This window comes from Zeus faber (assembly GCF_960531495.2).
Source record: "Zeus faber genome assembly, chromosome: 11".
NCBI lineage: Eukaryota > Metazoa > Chordata > Actinopteri > Zeiformes > Zeidae > Zeus > Zeus faber.
The window spans coordinates 19,080,684-19,100,683 of record NC_137205.1 but is presented as its reverse complement, the minus strand read 5'-3'; the positions used below and the strand labels follow the sequence as shown (position 1 = coordinate 19,100,683).

At 44.1% G+C, this 20,000-nt stretch overlaps 1 protein-coding gene across 2 annotated transcripts in view; it reads right to left on the bottom strand.

Moving 5' to 3' along the window:
* Nucleotides 1–9,341, bottom strand: part of LOC307237173 (adhesion G protein-coupled receptor E5-like) — a 12,340-nt gene extending 2,999 nt beyond the window's left edge. Inside the window, exons 1-13 of one of the 2 annotated variants that reach the window (XM_080009833.1) lie at nt 9,253–9,333; nt 7,373–7,453; nt 6,839–7,006; nt 6,138–6,290; nt 5,379–5,519; nt 4,898–5,020; nt 4,259–4,302; nt 4,054–4,158; nt 3,514–3,667; nt 1,364–1,486; nt 1,032–1,231; nt 402–566; nt 93–287 (exon numbers count right to left, since the gene is read on the bottom strand). In XM_080009833.1, the coding sequence (XP_079865959.1) occupies nt 93–287; nt 402–566; nt 1,032–1,231; nt 1,364–1,486; nt 3,514–3,667; nt 4,054–4,158; nt 4,259–4,302; nt 4,898–5,020; nt 5,379–5,519; nt 6,138–6,290; nt 6,839–7,006; nt 7,373–7,453; nt 9,253–9,280 (1,680 nt within the window). In that variant the 5' untranslated portion in view covers nt 9,281–9,333. Of the gene's footprint in view, nt 1–92; nt 288–401; nt 567–1,031; nt 1,232–1,363; nt 1,487–3,513; nt 3,668–4,053; nt 4,159–4,258; nt 4,303–4,897; nt 5,021–5,378; nt 5,520–6,137; nt 6,291–6,838; nt 7,007–7,372; nt 7,454–9,252 lie in introns of both variants that reach the window. The other variant, XM_080009834.1, reaches the window with a different exon arrangement.
* Nucleotides 9,342–20,000: the final 10,659 nt, after the last annotated feature.

The window sequence follows — 20,000 nt, the reverse complement described above, 5'->3', positions numbered from 1 at the left end:
GCCGACCCTCAAAAAAGAGCCGCACTTTTCGTCGCTAATCCCGACAGGTGTTTATTGTGCATCCTGACCGGGATGCCTTCGAGGGTCGTTACCTGGTTCTCGGTGCGGGAGATGCCGGCCAGAAACACGAGGTTGGCGAGGAAGAGGCTGATGCACAGGTGCAGGTGGATGGTGGTGCGGGTGCTCTGGATGGAGCGCACCAGGGAGAAGGTGAGGATGCACATGAGCAGGCAGAGCAGAGACAGCAGCAGGCCCACCCAGGTGAACATCCGCAGCAAGAACGGGTCCTGGCGGAAAAGGAGCGAGGGAGGCGAAGAGAGAGAAGGATAGACGGGTCTTATCATATAACTTCAGTGTACGATCGGCCAATAGAACTGGTCTAACGGAGAAGTCCTCCTCACCTCCCCTTCAGAAAGGGCCATGAGCACCGCAAAGCTGCTGAGGTGGTTGCAGGAACAGACCGTGTGGTTGGAGCCCGACTCCACCATGCTGCAGCCGAGGGGAGACCACGACCCCCCGCTCTCCGAAAAATCCCAGTAAACGCAGGTGTGGTTCATCCCGTTCGACTGCGAAAGAGTTTTGGCGGCGGCTTTCGTCAAAGGAATGCGACATGTAGTATCAGAGTAGTATCAGTACTGTAGTATCAGAGCGGTGTTTAATCACCGATGCAGGAACTGCGGCTGGATCGATGCCGTAGAGGTTAAGAATGAAGTCATTGCTGACAAGATTTAAAAAATATTTTTTTATTTTATTTGTATTTATTTAATTTTTTTGTATTACACGACTCTGTGAAATATTTGATTTTGCTTTGTCAGCAGCAGCAATCAGTGGTCGGTTCTCAATGTTCCATATTATTTAGTAAGAAGCCGTGTGATCAGCGGGACGACGTGTGGTCATTGTCTCAAAATAACCCCCTGATACAAGACCCCTCTGCTTGGCCTCGGTGTCCTGATCGCGCCGTTGAGGGGCCCATTTTCCAATAATTACCGTTTTGTTTTGTTTTTTTGTTTTGTTTTCATTGGTTTCCTTACCTGCTGCAGGTGGTAGAATGTTAAATCCACGCACTCTTTCAGGGGGTCTGTGTGTGTGCTGCTAACGGTGACGGTGGCTACTTTGGAGTTGAGCTGGAAGCGCTGGCCCTCCGGTGGGCTCATTCCACTGAAGGAGGCGTTGACGCCCTTCAAGGAGTCCTCCAAGGTCTTATAGCTCAACAGGGACACCGCTGTGAAGCCTGTAAAAGACACCCGCCGGGTTTAGCTCCTTTGTCGTCCCATTGGGGCTTCAAGTGGTAGAAACAAATGGGAATGTCATTACGGCGCCGAAAAACAAAAAAGCAAAAAACACGTTTGTGGATGACGACAACCTGGGTAGGAGGACGGCTCTCCTGCGGCCGTTTCCCACTGCATCTGCAGCGTGACGTGGCTGGAGGACAACGTCAGAGGACCCGTCGGCGGGACCGGACCCTTCTGCACCTGCAGCACCAGCTCTGTGACAGTGGAAAAGTTGAGCGGATGAGACATTTCCCATGTTTGTTTTTCATATGATTAAGGGAACGATGATTTATAACTAAGGTTGGAATATGTAATTGGAGTGGCATCATCATCCGGTTCAGCGGGGCACTGTTCACAATGAAGCGCTCATCAGTGTGGGATGTGGCCAAAGGGACGTCCACTTCTATGCCTTTCTGTGACTCTTCCAGTCTCTGTCTGGTTGTAAGATTAAATAATGTAATGCTATTTAAAATTACTTTTAGGAGGATTTAAATGTATATTTAATACAACACAGTCAATTACTCCTATTATATAATTATAGGACCCAGAATCGCGATTGTGGCGCCTCCCCTTGCGGCTGCCTGCGCGAGCACCTTGTGTCGATTACGCACATTTTGGTATTTTTTAGTATTTATAGAGCTTATTGTGCGTAATCACCGGGTGTCATGACATTTCACTGCATATATGTATGAACGTATGTATATGTATGTGACAAATAATCTCTTGAACTTGAACTTGAACTTGAACTTGAACAAGAAATAAAATATGGATATGGATATTCTGAGGGAGACTTTTCTGAATCTAGGTTTTGTTTTTTTTAATTGCACTATCGCTATGCCACAATGTTCAACTACAGATAGTTCAGCAGTGGTGGAAAGTATCAAAGTACAAGTACTTTGTTTCTATGCTTTTTTAAGTACATTTTCCAAGTGTTTGTACTATGTTAATATTCATGTGAGTACATTAAGTTTTGAAAACCTATGACTCTTACTCCACTGCATTTCCAAGCAAATATTTATACTTTTTATTCTACTATAACACGCTTATGTTACTTGATATTACCCCATTACGCACAGGGCTTTTTTTTCTCCATTCAATTAGAAAATGGAGGAAATCAATACTTCTACAATAAAAAACACACTGTTTTTATTGGTTTTGTTTAGAGAAACACGCAGCGACAAACTTAAAAAAACTTTTTTTTCTTTTTTTTGGAAAACTTAAAAATACAGCAGATTTACGGGAAAACATTCAAACAGGGGGCGAAGGGTAAAATACGGCTCAATCTTGGCAAATCTCAGGATTCCTTGGAGATACTTAGATGGGGGGGCCGGTTCTAATTCTAATGAGCCTCCACTCGACGTAGGAGAGAGAGGCCAATCTGAACGGCTCGTTGAATCACACGTTTTCTGAAATAGGGAGCTCACAAAAAAAACAAAACCTGACTGAGTTGTCTTATCGCACAGTTTGTGCGTTCGTAGGCCCGCCAGAGACACAAAAGCGTGTGCACAAGCGCTGAAAAAGCAAGATGTTGATCATCATGTTTTGCACAAGGTCCCCTTTAAAATCAGGGGCTGGATCTATCAAACTGCTCATCAGTGATTCATTAGGCCCACATGATTTTAAATTAATACGACACCACTTAAACCATTCAATTTTTGTTTTGTAAATGGTAATCAAGATCTGGGCTCTGTTATATCAGAGCACTGGATATGACAAGTACTTTTAGTTTTGATTGTTTAAGAGCTGGGGCCTCCTCGTGCTCCTACTGATATTACTGTATGACACTTTCTTTTTGTTTACTTCTGTCACTACTGTATGCCTGGTATTAGTAATGCTGCAATACTGTAACTTGTACTTACTGTGGACATAACTGCTACTTCCCCATATTGGGCTGACTGCTCCACTGTGTACATTGATAGACAGTGTGCATTATGTGTTATCTCTAATCTCATTCTAATTTGTCTCTCTTCCTTGACTGTTGCACTGTTTTTTGCCGCTGCAACGCCAGAATTTTGCGCCAGGATTAATAAAGCTTTATTTTATCTCACATCATCCTTTTTATACCACCATATCTTAAGTAGAAATATCAATGTGTCACTTTCACGTTTTACTAGAGTCATTTCTACTTTTGAGTGCTTCTTCCGCCTATTCCGTTCATTGACTCCGGGCCGACGCGCGACACTTAAAAAAAAAAAATGTAAAGCTGGGGGAAGCTGCTCTCCTGCGAGCCCCGCGTGGTCACCTGCTTGAGCGCAGGCTGTCTGGACTCGGGTGGCGTTTGTGAGAGGTCCGACAAGCCGCAGAGCCCCCTCCACCACGCTCAGCAGGGTGGAGACCTTCCTGTTATCATTCAGGGCCCCGCCAGACAGGAGCCTGTCGACCATGGACAGCAGCCTCTGCGGAGGCGTGAGGAGGAGGAGGAGGAGGAGGAGGAGGATTAGGAGGAGGAGGAGGAGGAGGAGGAGGGAAAGTATGCGTGGGAGGAAACAGGAGCCCGAGTCAGAGTGGAGAGAGACCTTTTTGGGACGGCGCGGCCCGGCAACACATTTCAGCGTCAACAGTCCAGAATGTTATGCTTGGACACGCCAAAACAATGCTGGAGGGAGCAGCCGACCCATCACTGTTATTGGATTTCAATGTGAATTTAATTTGATTGCATTTGCATTTCTGTATTATAATAATTGTTATTATTATTATTCATATTTTTTCTGTATTATAATAATTAATTAATGTATTAAAATTTATAATTATAATAATTCTAACAATTATTAATAATTAATACCTCTAGAAGGCCTTTCCAGTCCAGATCAGAGGGCGTTTCGCTCTCGCTGAGCTCCAAACAGCTGTTCTTCAGCAGGCTCACAACAGGCACCACAGCTGGAAGAGTCTGTGCAGGGATGAAAGTGAGAAGGAGATTAGTGTCTGACGGGGGCGGGGATTTACCGGACCGCAGATATTTTAAACAGATAAATGAAGTTCGTATCCACCTGTTCCAGGTGGAGACCTTCCCCGAATACGTCACAGTTTATCTCTGGCGTGGGGAAACAGAAGGAAAGAACCAGAATGCAACGGGTTTTATTTGGTACATTTTGCGTGTACGAGGAACATCTCTTGTGCACAATTTGAGAGACAGAGAAGCGAAAAATGAGAGAATCCAAAACGCTAAATACACAGACAACTACACAGACCAATTAAAAGGCTATGGCAGGGGCTCAAAGGCTCCTCAGTGTGGTTGCTGCAAGTACTGAGTGTAGATATACAGTAAGTAGAGGTTGGGGGAAATGACTGTATAGAATAAATACATATGTACACAGTAATATGGAGGATATCAATGGACCGATCATAGGTCTAAATTAATTACAGTATATTGCACAGTTATTGCTTGGGATTGCAGTTGTAGTGTGTGAGTGTGTGTGTGTGTGTGTGTGTGTGTGTGTGTGTGCGTGTGTGTGTGTGTGTGTGTGTGTGTGTGTGTGTGTCGTGCGTGTGTTTTTCTTTTTACGGTGTTAGGTTTTTTGTCTTTCCAGATGGAAGTGCCTCAGTAAAGAGCGAGCAACGCTTGCAAGTAAAATTGGTTATTTACATTAGTTAAAGGCAGAATGTGGGGGGGAAGTGGCGCTCCTTACCGGCGCAGGGAGACTTGCGGCGGCCGTAGTTGGTGAAGCCGGCGTGGCACGCGCAGTAATGGCCGTCAACTCCGCGGTGGCAGGTCCCATTTCCACAGATTGTCTTCTCGATCACACATATGTCTAAAAATGGAGACGAATCGATGGGATGGAAACAAAGGACAATCTGTTTCCTGCGCGGACCACTGAAAGATTCACGTCCCCAAACACTGTACGCAGTGGTCTGGATTTAGGCCGATTTCCAGCTTTTCAAGGTGAACTTTTCAAGTTGTGAGAAACATATTTTCAACAACTTCCCAGAAAGAAAATTGAACATGACATTGTTGTGACATTGTGATACTGTGACATTACCTTAAAAAAAAAAGATTGAGAATTTCAACCATAATCTAACCGAGCCAGATTTTAAGGAAAAAGAAAATTGTTAGATTTTTTTTTTTTACTTCATAAATGTATTATTTGATCAACATTTAATCACCCTTACCTTCACATTTCTCCTCATATTCAGGAGACTTGCCCCTTGTCTGTACAAAACCAGGGTTGCAGACGCAGGAGAACTTCCCCTGGGTGTTGACGCATGAAGCGTTCTCGTTACAGGCTTCCTCAAAATGACATTCATCTATATCTATCAATAAAAACAAACAAAAAAGCCTCAATTCAGAAGAGATCAGAGCAGATCCTGGGACATACAGTAATTGCTCTGGCTTATGGTTCCATTTGGTTCCATTAAAAACATACACAAACATTCAAATCCCAGTGATGCCACTAGAGTACTGGGGAAGTACACTCTCTGCTTATTACATGCACTGCTGATATAGCAGTATACATCCATATAGTACAGTATATATGTATGTACCAGTATATATCATTATTACATCATTATATATCAGTATACATAAGGAATATATATATATTCTATAACACGCTTATGTTATATATATACATATATATATGTGTGTGTGTGTGTGTGTGTGTGTGTGTGTGTGTGTGTGAATATATATATATATATATATATACACACACACACACACACACACACACACACACATATATATACATATATCAGGAAACATCAGTATATATATATATATATATATATATACTGATATACTGTATATATATACCTCTATATAACTCTTGTGAGAGAAAGGTTGCTTTCGTTTGATATTGTGACAAATGTCTTTATTGTACTTATTGTATATATATATATATATATATATCAGTCAAAATACTGGCGTCTAACCTTCACACGTCACGTTGTCGCCTAGGCGAAAGGCTTCGACTTTGGTGGAGGCGATGAATCCCACCTCGCAGAAGCAGGAGTAGGACGGGACGTTGTTGTGGCACAGGGCGTAGGGTCCGCAGAGGTCCCCTTCCTGCAGGCACTCGTTGATATCTGGAAGCGTGGGGGTGGGGGGGGGCAGACCCTCCATGGTGAAACGGTGACCGTTCGAACCTCAACTTTACCACTTGACTACGTCTATTCACACCACCTTTGTGTTCCTCCAGGTGTGTTGATGTGTATGTGCATTCTACATTTGAAGCAGTTTTATATGCTATGAATCATTTTTCTAGGTTTTTTTTTTTTTTTTTTTTCCCCGGAAAGCCGCTTATGGCTGAGATACACCAAAACAAAGGCATTCGAAAGACCTCCGCGGGGCAGCGGCATGCGTTTGAAGACTCCTTTTCTATCCTGGTGGAGTCTTGAGACTTCAAACCGAATCAGCCGGGGCTTAATCCGGAACCGATCACCAGGGTTTCGGACGATGAACGTTGTGCCTGGGACTCTCAAGTCCTTTGGTGTGAACTGGGCATGAGCGCGCTTTCTTGAACGCCTCTTCACAAATAAAGACGGCGACATCTCCCGCTTGGCATTATCGCGAGCGCTGTTGCTGCTGTTGTTCCAGGAGACAATGTCGCACGTGGAACGGGTTTTCTTTTTACCTTTGCATGTGAGAGCGCTCTCGGGCGTGAACGCGTGGTTCCCTTGGCCCGACGCGAATCCATCGGCGCACCTGCAGGAGAAGCTCCCCTCGGTGTTGATGCAGTCGGCGTTATCTCCGCACGGGTGCTCGAACTCCGGATAGTCCTCGTCCACGCATTCGTTCTGATCTTAAATCAAAAAAAGAACAAAACCAGCCAAATGAGGTCCGCGAGAGGGGAGCGGCGCTCGCGTTCGAGAGATTCATCTAAATGTAAATGTGGCCGACCGCAATGTACCCGGGTTCATTTGGCGTCGATAATAATCACTCTGGAGCGTGAAATTAATGAGCGTCACAATTTATATTAATCTAATAATCGTCCCTAAACTTCCATAATAATCACATTGTTATTCAATATATAATCATTGAGGCAAAAATAATGACGGTAACTGACCCCCTATTCAGAAAGGGCCATTTATAAACCTAAATGCTGAGATTCTTAATGTTCATAAAAATTAGAATGAGTTGAATAATTTGTATAAATTAGAAATCATACCATCACAGCGCCCATCTACCAAATTATATCCTATAGGGCAGGATGTCTCTTGCTGCGCCATTGCAAGGTAGAGGTGAAGAGCTGCAAAGCAAGAAGAGGCTCTTTAGTTGACCTGTAAAGGTCACAAGTTCCTCCGTTGACTATCAGTGTAAACAATGAAATTGCTCCTCTTAAAGTGGTAATCCATAACGCCGTCTGTGTTGGGTCCCAGGATTCCATTCAAAATTTCAATGTTTTTTTCGTCTTTCCCCCATAGTTTGCTTTCTTCTGACTGACTGAGTTGCTTTTTCTTTTTTTCTTACTCACTTGAGCTGGTATCGGTGATCTTTGCTGTTCTTTTTTGTGAATGTCGGTCCATGTGGACAGTTACGTGTCCACAACTAACCCCGCTGCTTCATCAAATTCACCGCGGCCGCCTTTCACTTCTTGTATTTTCCCAATATATATAATAGATGGAGACATACATATAGAGGAGCATGGGCATAAGAAGTAGAATGGCTGTAAATAAACCGAATAAAGTATCAAACGTGGGATTTTTTTTTTAACAAAATAATATTGCGGGATTGTCACTTTAACATTGAATCTACCTTCATGTGCATTTTACAAAACACATACTGTACATGCAGGCATAAAGTGCCAACATTTTTTGGCCAAACTTTGCAGAAAAGCAAATGCCAATTTTGTCCCCCTCGTTTCCTTATATTGTTTCAACAGTATGTGCACACAGGATTGGCCCACAATCCCCCCGAAACTATAGACGTGATGTCCGGAGAACCCAGCTTCCTTTGTGTAAGGAAGCATCAGATGGCACTATTACTCCATGATCTTCAACTGTTACGACGGCAGTCGCGCCTCTGCAGTCGTCATAGTGACGAGGGAGAGCTGCCAAAAAGGGTTTAAGTATTGGAAATAATGGAATTGTTTGTCTGTTTATTTATTTGCTTGTTTGCTCAAATACTGGAGTGGAGGATCAGCCGAGGGGAAAAACCACCACGGGCCCCCGGACTGTTCTGAATTCTTCTCCGTATGAGGGAGCCCCTCAGACGGAGAATCTCTGGATCAGCGTTGTCACCTTGCTGTGATCGCATGGCGACGCAGCATCCGGGCGCTCTGGCCCGAGGGAGCGTCTGTAGGACTTGTGTCTGACATGTGAGTGTAAAGCGTGGGACCCTATCGGGCTTCAGCGGCATGAGCTCATAGTGTATATAAAGGCAGAAGAACAGAACCCCATTGTGCCGTTTCAGGCGCAGACAAGTTGATCTGTCGGAAAAAAAAGGGGGAACGCACAGAAGTCAGAGAACAGCTGCACGGCATAAGTGATGTGGTAAGAAAGGCACAGCGGGGTGAGGCGTTTCCATTTACTGAACGTATAAATAAATAATGTGACGATAACTGGGGTTTAACTGATGTAAATAAGAGTGCACGTGAGTAATGAGAGAGAAGGTTTCTCTGTTCAGCTGAAATCTGGGGGAGGAAAATACAACTAAAACTCAGCATAAGCGCTTCTAGATTTTCTAACTTAAACGTATACTTTTTTTTGTAAAACAGAAAAAGAAATATCATGCAGGTGCAGCAATTTCATCTGCTGAGGAGGTTTTATATAACAATAATAATATGAATAATAATATCAATATAAACAATAATATAAATAACACCAACGATTTTAAAATAATACTAAAACATTTTGTATTATTTAATAACTAAGGCAATTTATATAAAAGGAAATTAGGCCTTCTTTAATATGAGAAGTGCTGTAAAATATCTGTTTTCATATTTAACATATATACAGAGTATTATCTTCCAGTGAATTCATACTATTTTAACTCCCTTCATACAGGCTACTGTTTTTCCACTGGAAACAGATGTTGGATGTGACTCACCCACAACGAGGAAGCCCCTGGTTGTCATGTTGAATAAACTTGATCCTTTCCAGGGGGAAAAAATAAGGAATACCACAAAACAAGATACGCAAAAGATAACCTGTCCCGGAGGACAGGAGTTTCTGCTTCTTCTTCTTCTTCTCCTTCTTCTGTAGAAACACTGATCCAGAAGAAATAAAAATGTAATTCTCACACTAAACAACTGTGTGGCAGAGGTAGCTTTCAAAATAAAAGCCACACATCAGCAGCGGCGGCTCCTCTCATCCTTGTGTGTCTCTGTTGAACTGCTTTTCTGGACGTGTGTCTGCCATTCTGCTGTTATATGCGTTACAATGGGTGTAATGGGTCCCGGTCCCTCCTTCTCTGAGTCAGGTATGGGTATGGTGTGTGTGTGTGTGTGTGTGTGTGTGTGTGTGTGTGTGTGTGTGTGTGTGTGTGTGTGTGTGTGTGTGTGTGTGTGTGTGTGTGCGGTGGAGAGGCGGCCCCTCTGCTCCGTGATGCGTTTCTAGGCTCGTAAAAAAACAAAACGGAAGCAGAGGGGTGGGGGTCAAAGGAAAAAGGGGCGTGTGTGTGCGTGTGCGTGTGCGTGTGCGTGTGCGTGTGTGTGTGTGTGTGTGTGTCCTGTCGTCAAAGGACTGTGGCAGATTTTGCAAATCTAATAATGTGACAACAATTACATTAAAAACAAACAAACAAACAAACAAACAAACAAAAATCCTTCTGTGGTGGCATCTACCAGGGGAGGAAAGAATCAAATTGAGTTGGAACAGAATAATCAGTAATGTATTTATTTTTGCTGATATAGGGTTGTCCGAAAGGTTATGAAGACTGCTCTGGTATTCTGCATCATACACATATCTCTCCCTGTGAAGAGACTAAATAAACCCTGAAGAATATCTTTACCAAGTCCCAGTGCTGGATAATACTTTAATTACAGTGTATAAGTACTTGCTCTTAAATGTACTTTAATTATTTATAGTAAAATAATTTGTCCTATCCAGAGCCCCGGTGTGACAGAGGCTATTATACGGCATAAATTGCGACTGGAACTCTTTTTTTTTTCTGCAGACGATCGCTCATGCACATACTGATTATAACTTCACAAAGAAAGTAAAGATGGAGCTGAATCACTGAGCAGCTTCATCAGTCCAGTCCCTGTTTTCTTTTATTTGAAATAAAGTAGCGTGAAGTAGTGTGAAGAAAATGTAATAAAGTTAAACGTTTTTGAGATATTTGTTTTGAAATATAACGCAATAGAAGTTGAAAGTCTCAGAAACTGAATTCACTTAATGTACAGATACTTTCTTTGTAGACAATGTACTTAAGCACAGTAATAAAGTACTATTACTTTGTTACTTTGCAACACTGCAACCGAGGAGACTAAATAAACCCGAAAGTTTCCCAGACGAAAAAACCTGTCCATGACAGTGATGGACCAGTCTTAGGCCTTGCACCTCTCTTCTCTGTCACCCCCCTCTCTCTCTCTCTCCCCCTTAATCTCTCCCTCACTCTCTCTCTCACCCTAACCTCCCTCTCTCTCCCTCTCTCTCCCTCTCTATCTCTCTCTCACCCCCTCCCTCTCTCTCCCTCTCTCTCCCTCTCTATCTCTCTCTCACCCCCTCCCTCTCTCTCCCTCTCTCTCCCTCTCTATCTCTCTCTCACCCCCCCCTCTCTTTCCCTCTCTCTCCCTCTCTATCTCTCTCTCACCCCCACCCTCTCTTTCCCTCTCTCTCCCTCTCTATCTCTCTCTCACCCCCTCCCTCTCTCTCCCTCTCTCTCGCTCTCTATCTCTCTCTCACCCCCCCTCTCTTTCCCTCTCTCTCCCTCTCTATCTCTTTCTCACCCCGTCCCTCTCTCTCCCCCTCTCTCTCTCTCTCTCACCACCCTCTCTCTATCTCTCTCATCCCCCCCTCTCTCTCTCACCCCCCTCTCTCTATCTCTCTCATCCCCCTCTCTCTATCTCTCTCATCCCCCCCCCTCTCTCTCACCCCCCTCTCTCTATCTCTCTCATCCACCTCTTCCTCTCTCTATCACCCCCTCCCTCTCCCTCTCTCTCTCTCTCTCTCACCCTAACCGCTCTCTCATCCCCCTCTCCCTCTCTATCTCTCTCTCACCCCCTCCCTCTCTCTCTCTCTCTCACCACCCTCTATCTCTCTCATCCCCCCCTCTCTCTCTCATCCCCCTCTCTCTATCTCTCTCATCCCCCTCTCTCTCTCCCTCTCACCCCCTCTCTCTATCTCTCTCATCCACCTCTTCCTCTCTCTATCACCCCCTCCCTCTCCCTCTCTCTCTCTCTCACCCTAACCTCTCTCTCATCCCCCTCTCCCTCTCTCTCTCTCTCTCACCACCCTCTATCTCTCTCATCCCCCCCTCTCTCTCTCACCCCCCTCTCTCTATCTCTCTCATCCCCCTCTCTATCTCCCTCTCACCCCCCTCTTTCTATCTCTCTCATCCACCTCTTCCTCTCTCTATCACCCCCTCCCTCTCCCTCTCTCTCTCTCACATCCCTCTCTCTCACCCTCTTCCCTTTCTCTCTCTCTCTCTCTCTCTCTTTCTCTCTCTCTCTCTCTCTCTCTCTCTCTCTCTCTCATCCCCCCTCCCACTCTCCCTCGCCCCCCTCTCATCTCTCTCTCACTTTCTAACCCCCTCCCTCTATCTCTGTCTCCCTCTCTCTCACTCCGCCTGTCTCTCACCCCCCCTCTCCCGCTCTCTCTCACACCGCTCTCCCTCTCTTTCTCTCTCACCCCCCCCTCCCTCTCTCTCTCTCACCCCCCTCTCCCGTTCTCTCTCACCCCCCCCTCTCACCCCTCCCTCTCCTTCTCTCTCTCTCTCTCTCTCTCTCTCTATCTCACCCCCTCCCCCCGCTCTCTCCCTCGCTCTCTCTCTGTCTCACTCCCTCCCTCGCTCTCCTGTCTACCCCTTCATCGTCCCCCCGCTCCACAGTCCGTCTGAACCGTGCAGCAGGAACTCGGGGTCAGAGACAGTTTGGTTTGGGCTGTGGGGCTGGGTATTGTTTCGGCTGGCTCACCCTCCCATGGACAGTGCAGCGGCTAATGGATGCGATGACATGTATACGACTTTCTCTCCTTTTTGACTTTTTGGCATCTGGGCCTCAACAATATCACCGGCGCTCATGTCAAGCCTCATTCCGGAAGCTCACCATGAAAAAGCAATTACAGCGCTTGGCCTCTTCCATCATTGCACGCACAAAAGGACATTTAATAAAATAACGCCGCAACCCAGTTTAAACCCTTTGTCCTCGTCAACCCCACCCCAGCAAAGGAATCATTTCCTCACCACCAAATACAATTTAAATAATAATTTCGAATTGGTCTTTTTTCCCCGCTTCCTCATTTTTATCTCCATAAGCTGGCTGTGAGCGTTCAGGCATGAGGAAACGGAACTGCTGACATCAAACTCCACGTTTGGCCCCTGAATGCATAAAGAGGACATATAGTTCCTCCCATGTCACCGCTACCCCTTCACTTTGTTTTTCCGTCTTGACCTTTACTAAGATGGGAAGAACTGTACGCATGGGGGCCTCATGTAGCATTTATATGGGGATCGTGTGTGTTACAGTACGTTACGCCATTTATTGGACGCTTCTGACCAGAGCGACTTAAAAAGAAATACATTTGTCATCAGTGGTACGACTGACTGTTCATCAGCGTCAGGAAAGACTTAGTAGGAACAAGTAACACTGGTTGAGTCATCTGTCTGTCTGTCTGTCTGTCTGTCTGTCTGTCTGTCTGGCTGCTGTCTGTCTGTCTATCTATCTGTCCATGGGTCAATCTATCTACGTATCTATCTATCTATCTATCTATCTATCTATCTATCTATCTATCTATCTATCTATCTATCATCTATCTATCTCTCTTTCTGTCTATGGGTCCATTCATCGAACTATCTATTTGTCTCTCTGTCTGTCTGTCTGTATGTCTGTCTCTCTGTCTGTCTGTCTGTCTGTCTGTCTGTCTGTCTAGCAGCTTAAGAATAAACTTGCTGCGTTCATTCCGTCACCTCGTGTTTGGCAGGGTGATGTTTTAGGCGTGCCGGTGGAATGCCCGAATGCCTTGACTCGCTCGGCGTCAGGTCACTGAGCCAAAACGCCCGGAGGCGTGTTGATGGACGGAGGGCTTCTGGGAATAGTGTTTTATAGCTCATTGTAGCGCTGTAATCACTCAGGGACGTGTTTGTGACATATTGTTCAGGGCCTTGAATAGTTCAAGGGGTTCCCGAGGACGCACCAAACACAAAATCACCAGAAAAGCGTGGCAGAATGGTCGTCAGTTGTCGTGTTTGAGTGTCAAAATCAACATTTAAATCACATTTCTGCCTCAGCAGTTGCGTTCCGTCAAACGACTTGTCATCTAAGTATTGGGAAGTTAATCAGAAAAGTCCAGTGTTGCCTGTATGACAAACAAGGTCATTGAGAGGTTATCGAAACACGTGTGGGAGGCATATTATTTGAAAAGAGAAGCTATTCCGACACATGTTGAAGGGATGACACTACGAGCCGCGCCGTGACGCCGAGAACGCCGAGCGGCGAAGATAATATTTATTCCGTGCAGGAATAACAAGCGCATTGTTGATACTGGAACGTTTCCCTGCGTGGAGCGTGTTTGCGCGATCCTGTACGGTTCACCTCTTTTAGGGCACTTTCACCACTATGAAGTCATTGTAAACATCTGTCACAACCTAAAGATGAAGCGCATAGCGTCACAGTACTGAAACATGCCGTCTCTAAGCTTACACGGTTATTTTTGGAGACTAATAATAGGGAGAAAAAAAACCCATAAAATCACAACTACTAAATAATTGGAACCCCCCCCCCCCGCCCCCAAACAAACCCCAAATTAATATTTTACAGGTTTTATTCACAATATTAGTTTATTTAACTTCACCTTGTAATGTAAAGCTGTTGGCAAGGGGTTTAATCCCATGTTACGATTTTTTTTATTTGGAACAATGACAATTAAGCCAGTTGGATTCTGTCCCCTTTTTTTTTTTAAACAGTCATTTACAAGGAGCGGAGATGAATTTGGGCACTTCTTGTCATGATGCCGATGTTGTACGTACACAGTCCTGGATGTTATATATTGGCTTTGTCAGATTTTGTTTGGTTGGTTTCTGGATCCCCAAACAATGCAGGAGGGCCCAAGAATAGCTCTGCGGTCTCGACAACTTCCTGACAAACATCTGTCAAAGTGGAGGGCCTGGGGACTTATAAGCCGTTACCAGGACGAATGTTGGTAAATCAGCTGATTTTTCTACTCTAAGCCCTCTATGGCTAAATAGTTGTATTATAATTTTTTTTGACAGTTTTTCAAAATTCCAAATTTGAATCATACACTATTAAATAAAAAAAACATAATTAAAACATATTATTAAAAATATTATTACATTATATTAGAAATGTTATTTGTAATGTTTATTATATTAAAAAATCAAATAATATTACAAATATTATTATTTAAAATTATTTGACGGCTAAGTGTCATTTCATGCTGTTTTAAATAATGTCTCAGCTGAATTATTCATTATTAATCAATATTCTTTATTCAATATTACCTTCAAAATAAATGTTAACAAACTCAAATCATTTCAACACATTGCTTTAAATGTAAGTTACAAAATCAAGAGGCTTGATGCAACGCCTTCACACCCAAGCCGATACTTCTCTTTCATGTATGCGCTCAGCATCAACTGCTTTTTAAGGGAGATATTTTTAAACCAAGTCCACAGTCGTTACCACATCCTCTGCGACGCCAACACAGTTGTGCAGATTAGGTTTTTGAGGGTGTTTTCAAGAAACACGTTATCTCCTTGGTGATCATTTAGCAACACTGTTCAACAAGCACCAGGGTGACATGTCAAGACTGCTTACAAAAAAAAAAGGACGGAAACGCCGTTTAGCACACCGGAAAGTTGCTTTTTTTCCAAGCCATATGTTCACCCCCACTCCCCAGCACGCACGTGTTTTTCTTTTCTTTCTTTTTTTTCTTCGCACTCCAACCACACAATCCTGCGGTCTGCAAACACTATTTGGGGTCAGAAAGACCACCGCTGTGCCCGCTGCGGCTCCGCACATGTGCCGCACTGTTGCATTATGGGTAAATGTGGACTAATCATACTACGGAGAGAGAGAGAGAGAGAGAGAGAGAGAGAGAGAGAGACAGACAGAGAGAGAGAGAGAGAGAGAGAGAGAGAGAGAGAGAGAGAGAAAAGTTGATGGTGTGTGCCTGGTGTGTGCCTTTCAGGGCTGGCGCCACCACCCACGTGTGAATATGAGGTATGCGCTTTGAAGGACAGACAAGCACCACATAAATGCATTGCATTTGGACTTCATGACTCTGGTCGTTTCCTTCTCTTTCCTTTTATTCATTTATTTATTTATTTATATATATTTTTTAATTTATCATGGACGTGATTGAATTTGAAATCAATACTGAAGTGCGGACGATAAACTGAGCGCGCCTCTCTTTGTTCCGCTCTGCGGATTTCGCTCCGGCCTCCGTCTCCGCCCGAAGATTTGTGAAGAGGGTCTTTTCGCCAAAGGGTCGTGAGAGCCCTTGAAGTTTGACTCGCAGCGCAGCCCCGAACGCCGAAAAAGGTCAAAAGTTAAAATGCGACCGTTTCACGGACGACCTTCGAACACCCCCGTCGCTAACCTTCATTTTAAAACGGATAAGAATACGCTTTAGAAATACATTGTGCCCTCCTCCACGGCCGCGGATTTCGCCACAATGAGCGAAAAAGGACATTTCCCTTTCAAAACCGTGAGAAAAAAGCGTTGGCCACTGGCACAGGGAGGAAGTGCGCTGACTCAGCCTGCGAGGACATTGTGTGGGTGACGAGACTCTTCTTCTTGAGAGAGAAATTTTATAGGGTGCTGATGTTCCTTTCAAGCGTAATTTCTCTCTTTGACTTCAGATACGGTACCCCACCCTCCTGAACTCTTGTTCCAGGCTTCTCTTCACCATGTCGCCCTCTTAAGACTCGAACACAAACCACCTATTTCCGCTTCTCCATGGAGAGTCAGCGAATGTCCGGTCGGGGAAGACCTCCTCGCTGCCGCGGCCGAGGTGGCGTTGGATCGGAGGCCCGCCGCACCCCGCGGTCAGTGAGCCAATCCCTCGGCTTCCTGCCGGTCCTCTCGTTGTGCGTGTGCAGCTTCTCGCTCCTCCGTCGTTGTGTCATCTCAAAGCGCGCCCGACTCCCGAAATATATATGTTTGGGTTGCCAAGCCAGATGGAAAACAAAAAGTGCACAATAGAACCTCAAATTAAAATAGGGGCCAAATTTTGATGGCTGGACGACTGGGTCAGAGCATCTCCAAAACGACAGGTCTTGTGTGGTGGTTAGTACCTACCAGACGTGGTCCAAGGAAGGACAACCAGTGAACCAGCGACAGGGTCATGGACGCCCAAGGCTCATTGATGCACGTGGGGAGTGATGCTGTGGCATCAGCCCGTCTGGTCTGATGCCACAGAAGAGCTACTGTAGCACAAACTGCTGAAAAAGTTAATGCTGCTACGATAGAAAGGTGTCAGAACACACAGTGCATCACAGCTTGCTGCGTATGAGGCTGTGTAGCCACAGACCGGTCAGAGTGTCCATGTTGCCCCCTGTCCACCACTGAAAGCACCTAAAATGGACATGTGAGCATCAGAACTGGACCATGGAGCAATGGAAGAAGGTGCCTGGTCTGATGAATCACGTTTTCTCCTACATCATGTGGATGGTCGGGGTTAGGGTCCGATTTGATGGAGCATCTGTGGGATGTGCTGGAACAACAAGCCTGATTCATGGGGGTCCTCACAACTTCCAGGACTTAAAGGATCTGCTGCTAACGTCTTGCTGCCAGATACCACAGGACACCTTCAGAGGTCTTGAGGAGTCCATGCCTCAACGGGTTGGAGTTGTTTTGGCAGCACGAGGGGGAGCGACACAATATTAGTCGTTATTAGTGGTGGTTTTAATGTTGTGGCTGATTGATGTATATATACATATATATATATATATATATATTTTTTTTTTAAGATACAACCTAAAAAAAGAGAACAAATAAAAGATAAAAAATATCCTCAATGAATAATTGTTTAGAATATACATTTTAAACATTGCTAAAAGCTTATGCGGTGGCATGTACTTGTGTGCACAATGGGGGAAGAAGAATTAAATTGAGTTGGAACAGAATAATCAGTAATGTATTTATTTTTGCTGATATAGGGTTGTCCGAAAGGTCATGAAGACTGCTCTGGTATTCTGCATCATACACATATCTCTCCCTGTGAAGAGACTAAATAAACCCTGAAGAATATCTTTACCAAGTCCCAGTGCTGGATAATACTTTAACTAAAGTGTATAAGTACTTGCTCTTAAATGTACTTTAATTATTTATAGTAAAATAATTTGTCCTATCCAGAGCCCCGGTGTGACAGAGGCTATTATACGGCATAAATTGCGACTGGAACTCTTTTTTTTTCTGCAGATGATCGCTCATGCACATACTGATTATAACTTCACAAAGAAAGTAAAGATGGAGCCGAATCACTGAGCAGCTTCATCAGTCCCGTCCCTTTTTAAATAAAGTAACGTGAATGTGCTAGAAATGTAACGAAGTAAAAAGTAGAGATAATTTGCTTTGAATCTATAGATTATTAAAACCCTTTCCCGAACGAAAGCCTGTCCATGACTGTGATGGACCACTCTTAGGCCTTTCACCTTTCTCTCTCTCTATCTACCTATCTATCTATCTATCTATCTATCTATCTATCTATCTATCTATCTATCTATCTATCTATCTATCTATCTATCTATCTATCTATCTATCTATCTATCTATCTCTCTCTCTGTCCCTCCATCTCTCTCCCCATAAAAAATAGAAACGACTGAGTCGGAATAAAAAGAAACGCAACAATCTGCTCCGGTTCAACAGCGACACCTGGTGGCCAGATGTGGGGATTCCCTGTTTAAATCACAGAAATGCGGGATCGACGGAACGCAGATCGAGCGCCACTGGAGTCGACAATAAATGTACAAATGAAATGAATGACCGAATAAATATGTTTCTGAAATCCCAAAACAGTAAAGTGAGACAATAAATATATAAATAAATGGGAATACAAGTATATAAGTGAGTAAATATAATTCAATAAAAAATAAACTATTGATTTGTTATTGAACTACATTTACTCATTTATATGTTGATATTTACATTTATTTCTGTATTTGTATAATTATTGCCTCATTTGTGCCTACATATTTATGTATTAACCTATTTATTTATACATTTAATATTGACTCAAACGGCGTCAACGTGGTCACCTTGGCTTTGCGCCAACTGTCAATGTCAATTTCATTTTACGAAGATTCATTTCCCGTTTTAGGTTTACCAATAAGACACACACATTTGCATGAAAAACAGTTTCAGTGTGGATAATTGCCGCAGATTTTCACCCCTGGCTGCATTGCCGGCAGTTTCCTCTGTTGGGAATTGCCACCATTAGGTAGAATAATGTGGAATGATAATTCACCTGACGTTATTGAGTTGAAAATGAACACAGACTGGCTACTCAGCGGATTAGGACAGTTTACAGCAAAGTGTGAAAACGCTGATATTAGTTTTTTTTGGAGGGAAGATGGTTTACATTTTGCGGGAGGCCAGGGGGCTGCTTGGGGCGGAGTACTCAAACTTGCTTCTCGTGCACAAAGGCCACTCGGATTCCAATAACATCCTACATTAGATCCTGCAATTTGTTGTCAATTAGGTCGCGTTAAATTGAGTATCAGCTGAAATCCAATAATCTGAGGTCCACGGCCCCGCGAGGGGTCCTCAAAGGAAACGCAAGGGGTCATGCAGGAAGTAATAATTCTATTTACTGTACATATATATTTTGGTATTTCATTGTGCTTTTGTTTTTTAATCACTGACGATGGTTTTTGACGGTTTAAAGGAGAACTGCGGTATTTGTTTTTTTTTTTTAAATATTTTTACCTAAACCTGATTTCTCTATTATTGGGAGTCCACCCAATGGTCTCTCCGTTAAAAACAACGCCATTGTACGACGCTGTTCTCCCAATACTCGACCAATTTAAAAGCCCCCCCCCCCCGCCCCCCTAAGAACTGAGCCTTAGTTCTTCGGGGGGCCTTGCCATAAAAAAAAAAAAAAAAGTTTGGGAACACCTGCCCTCAGTGGCAGCCTGATGTTTCCTGCCAGACGCAGCAGCGGAGCTCTTTTTTAAGCCTCTTCCCTGGTGGGGAACAGGAGCACAGCACAGTGTGTTTCTGATTAATTATGAGAACAGACATTAAGAACACGTCCCTCCGCAGTCACGCGTTCCCTTTGGTGTATCAAAGGCACAAAGGAGGCCTACTCAGCAAAGTGAAAGACAATTATGCTTCCCTCTCTTCTTCCGTATGGTTGGGGCAGGTGAAAGCGAGGGGGCGTTGTCGTGGAAACTGCGTGGGATATTTTACACACATCAAGGCATCAGACACCGTGTTTAGCTTTGAGGAGGCAGCAGTTGTAGCACCTCCATTTGAGTCACGATGGGTGCAATATGCTAAAGAGCTTCTGCTATGCTTAAAAAGTGTTTGTTGTGTGTAATTGTACTGTTTTTTGTTTTTTTTTGTTGTTGTTTTGTTTTGTTTTATCTCCTACCCTTATTTTTCATTTCAGAGCCATTGGTTGTAGGCACGCCATTGACACAGCCGTTGTGTGTCCGCTCTGAGGAAGGTGTCA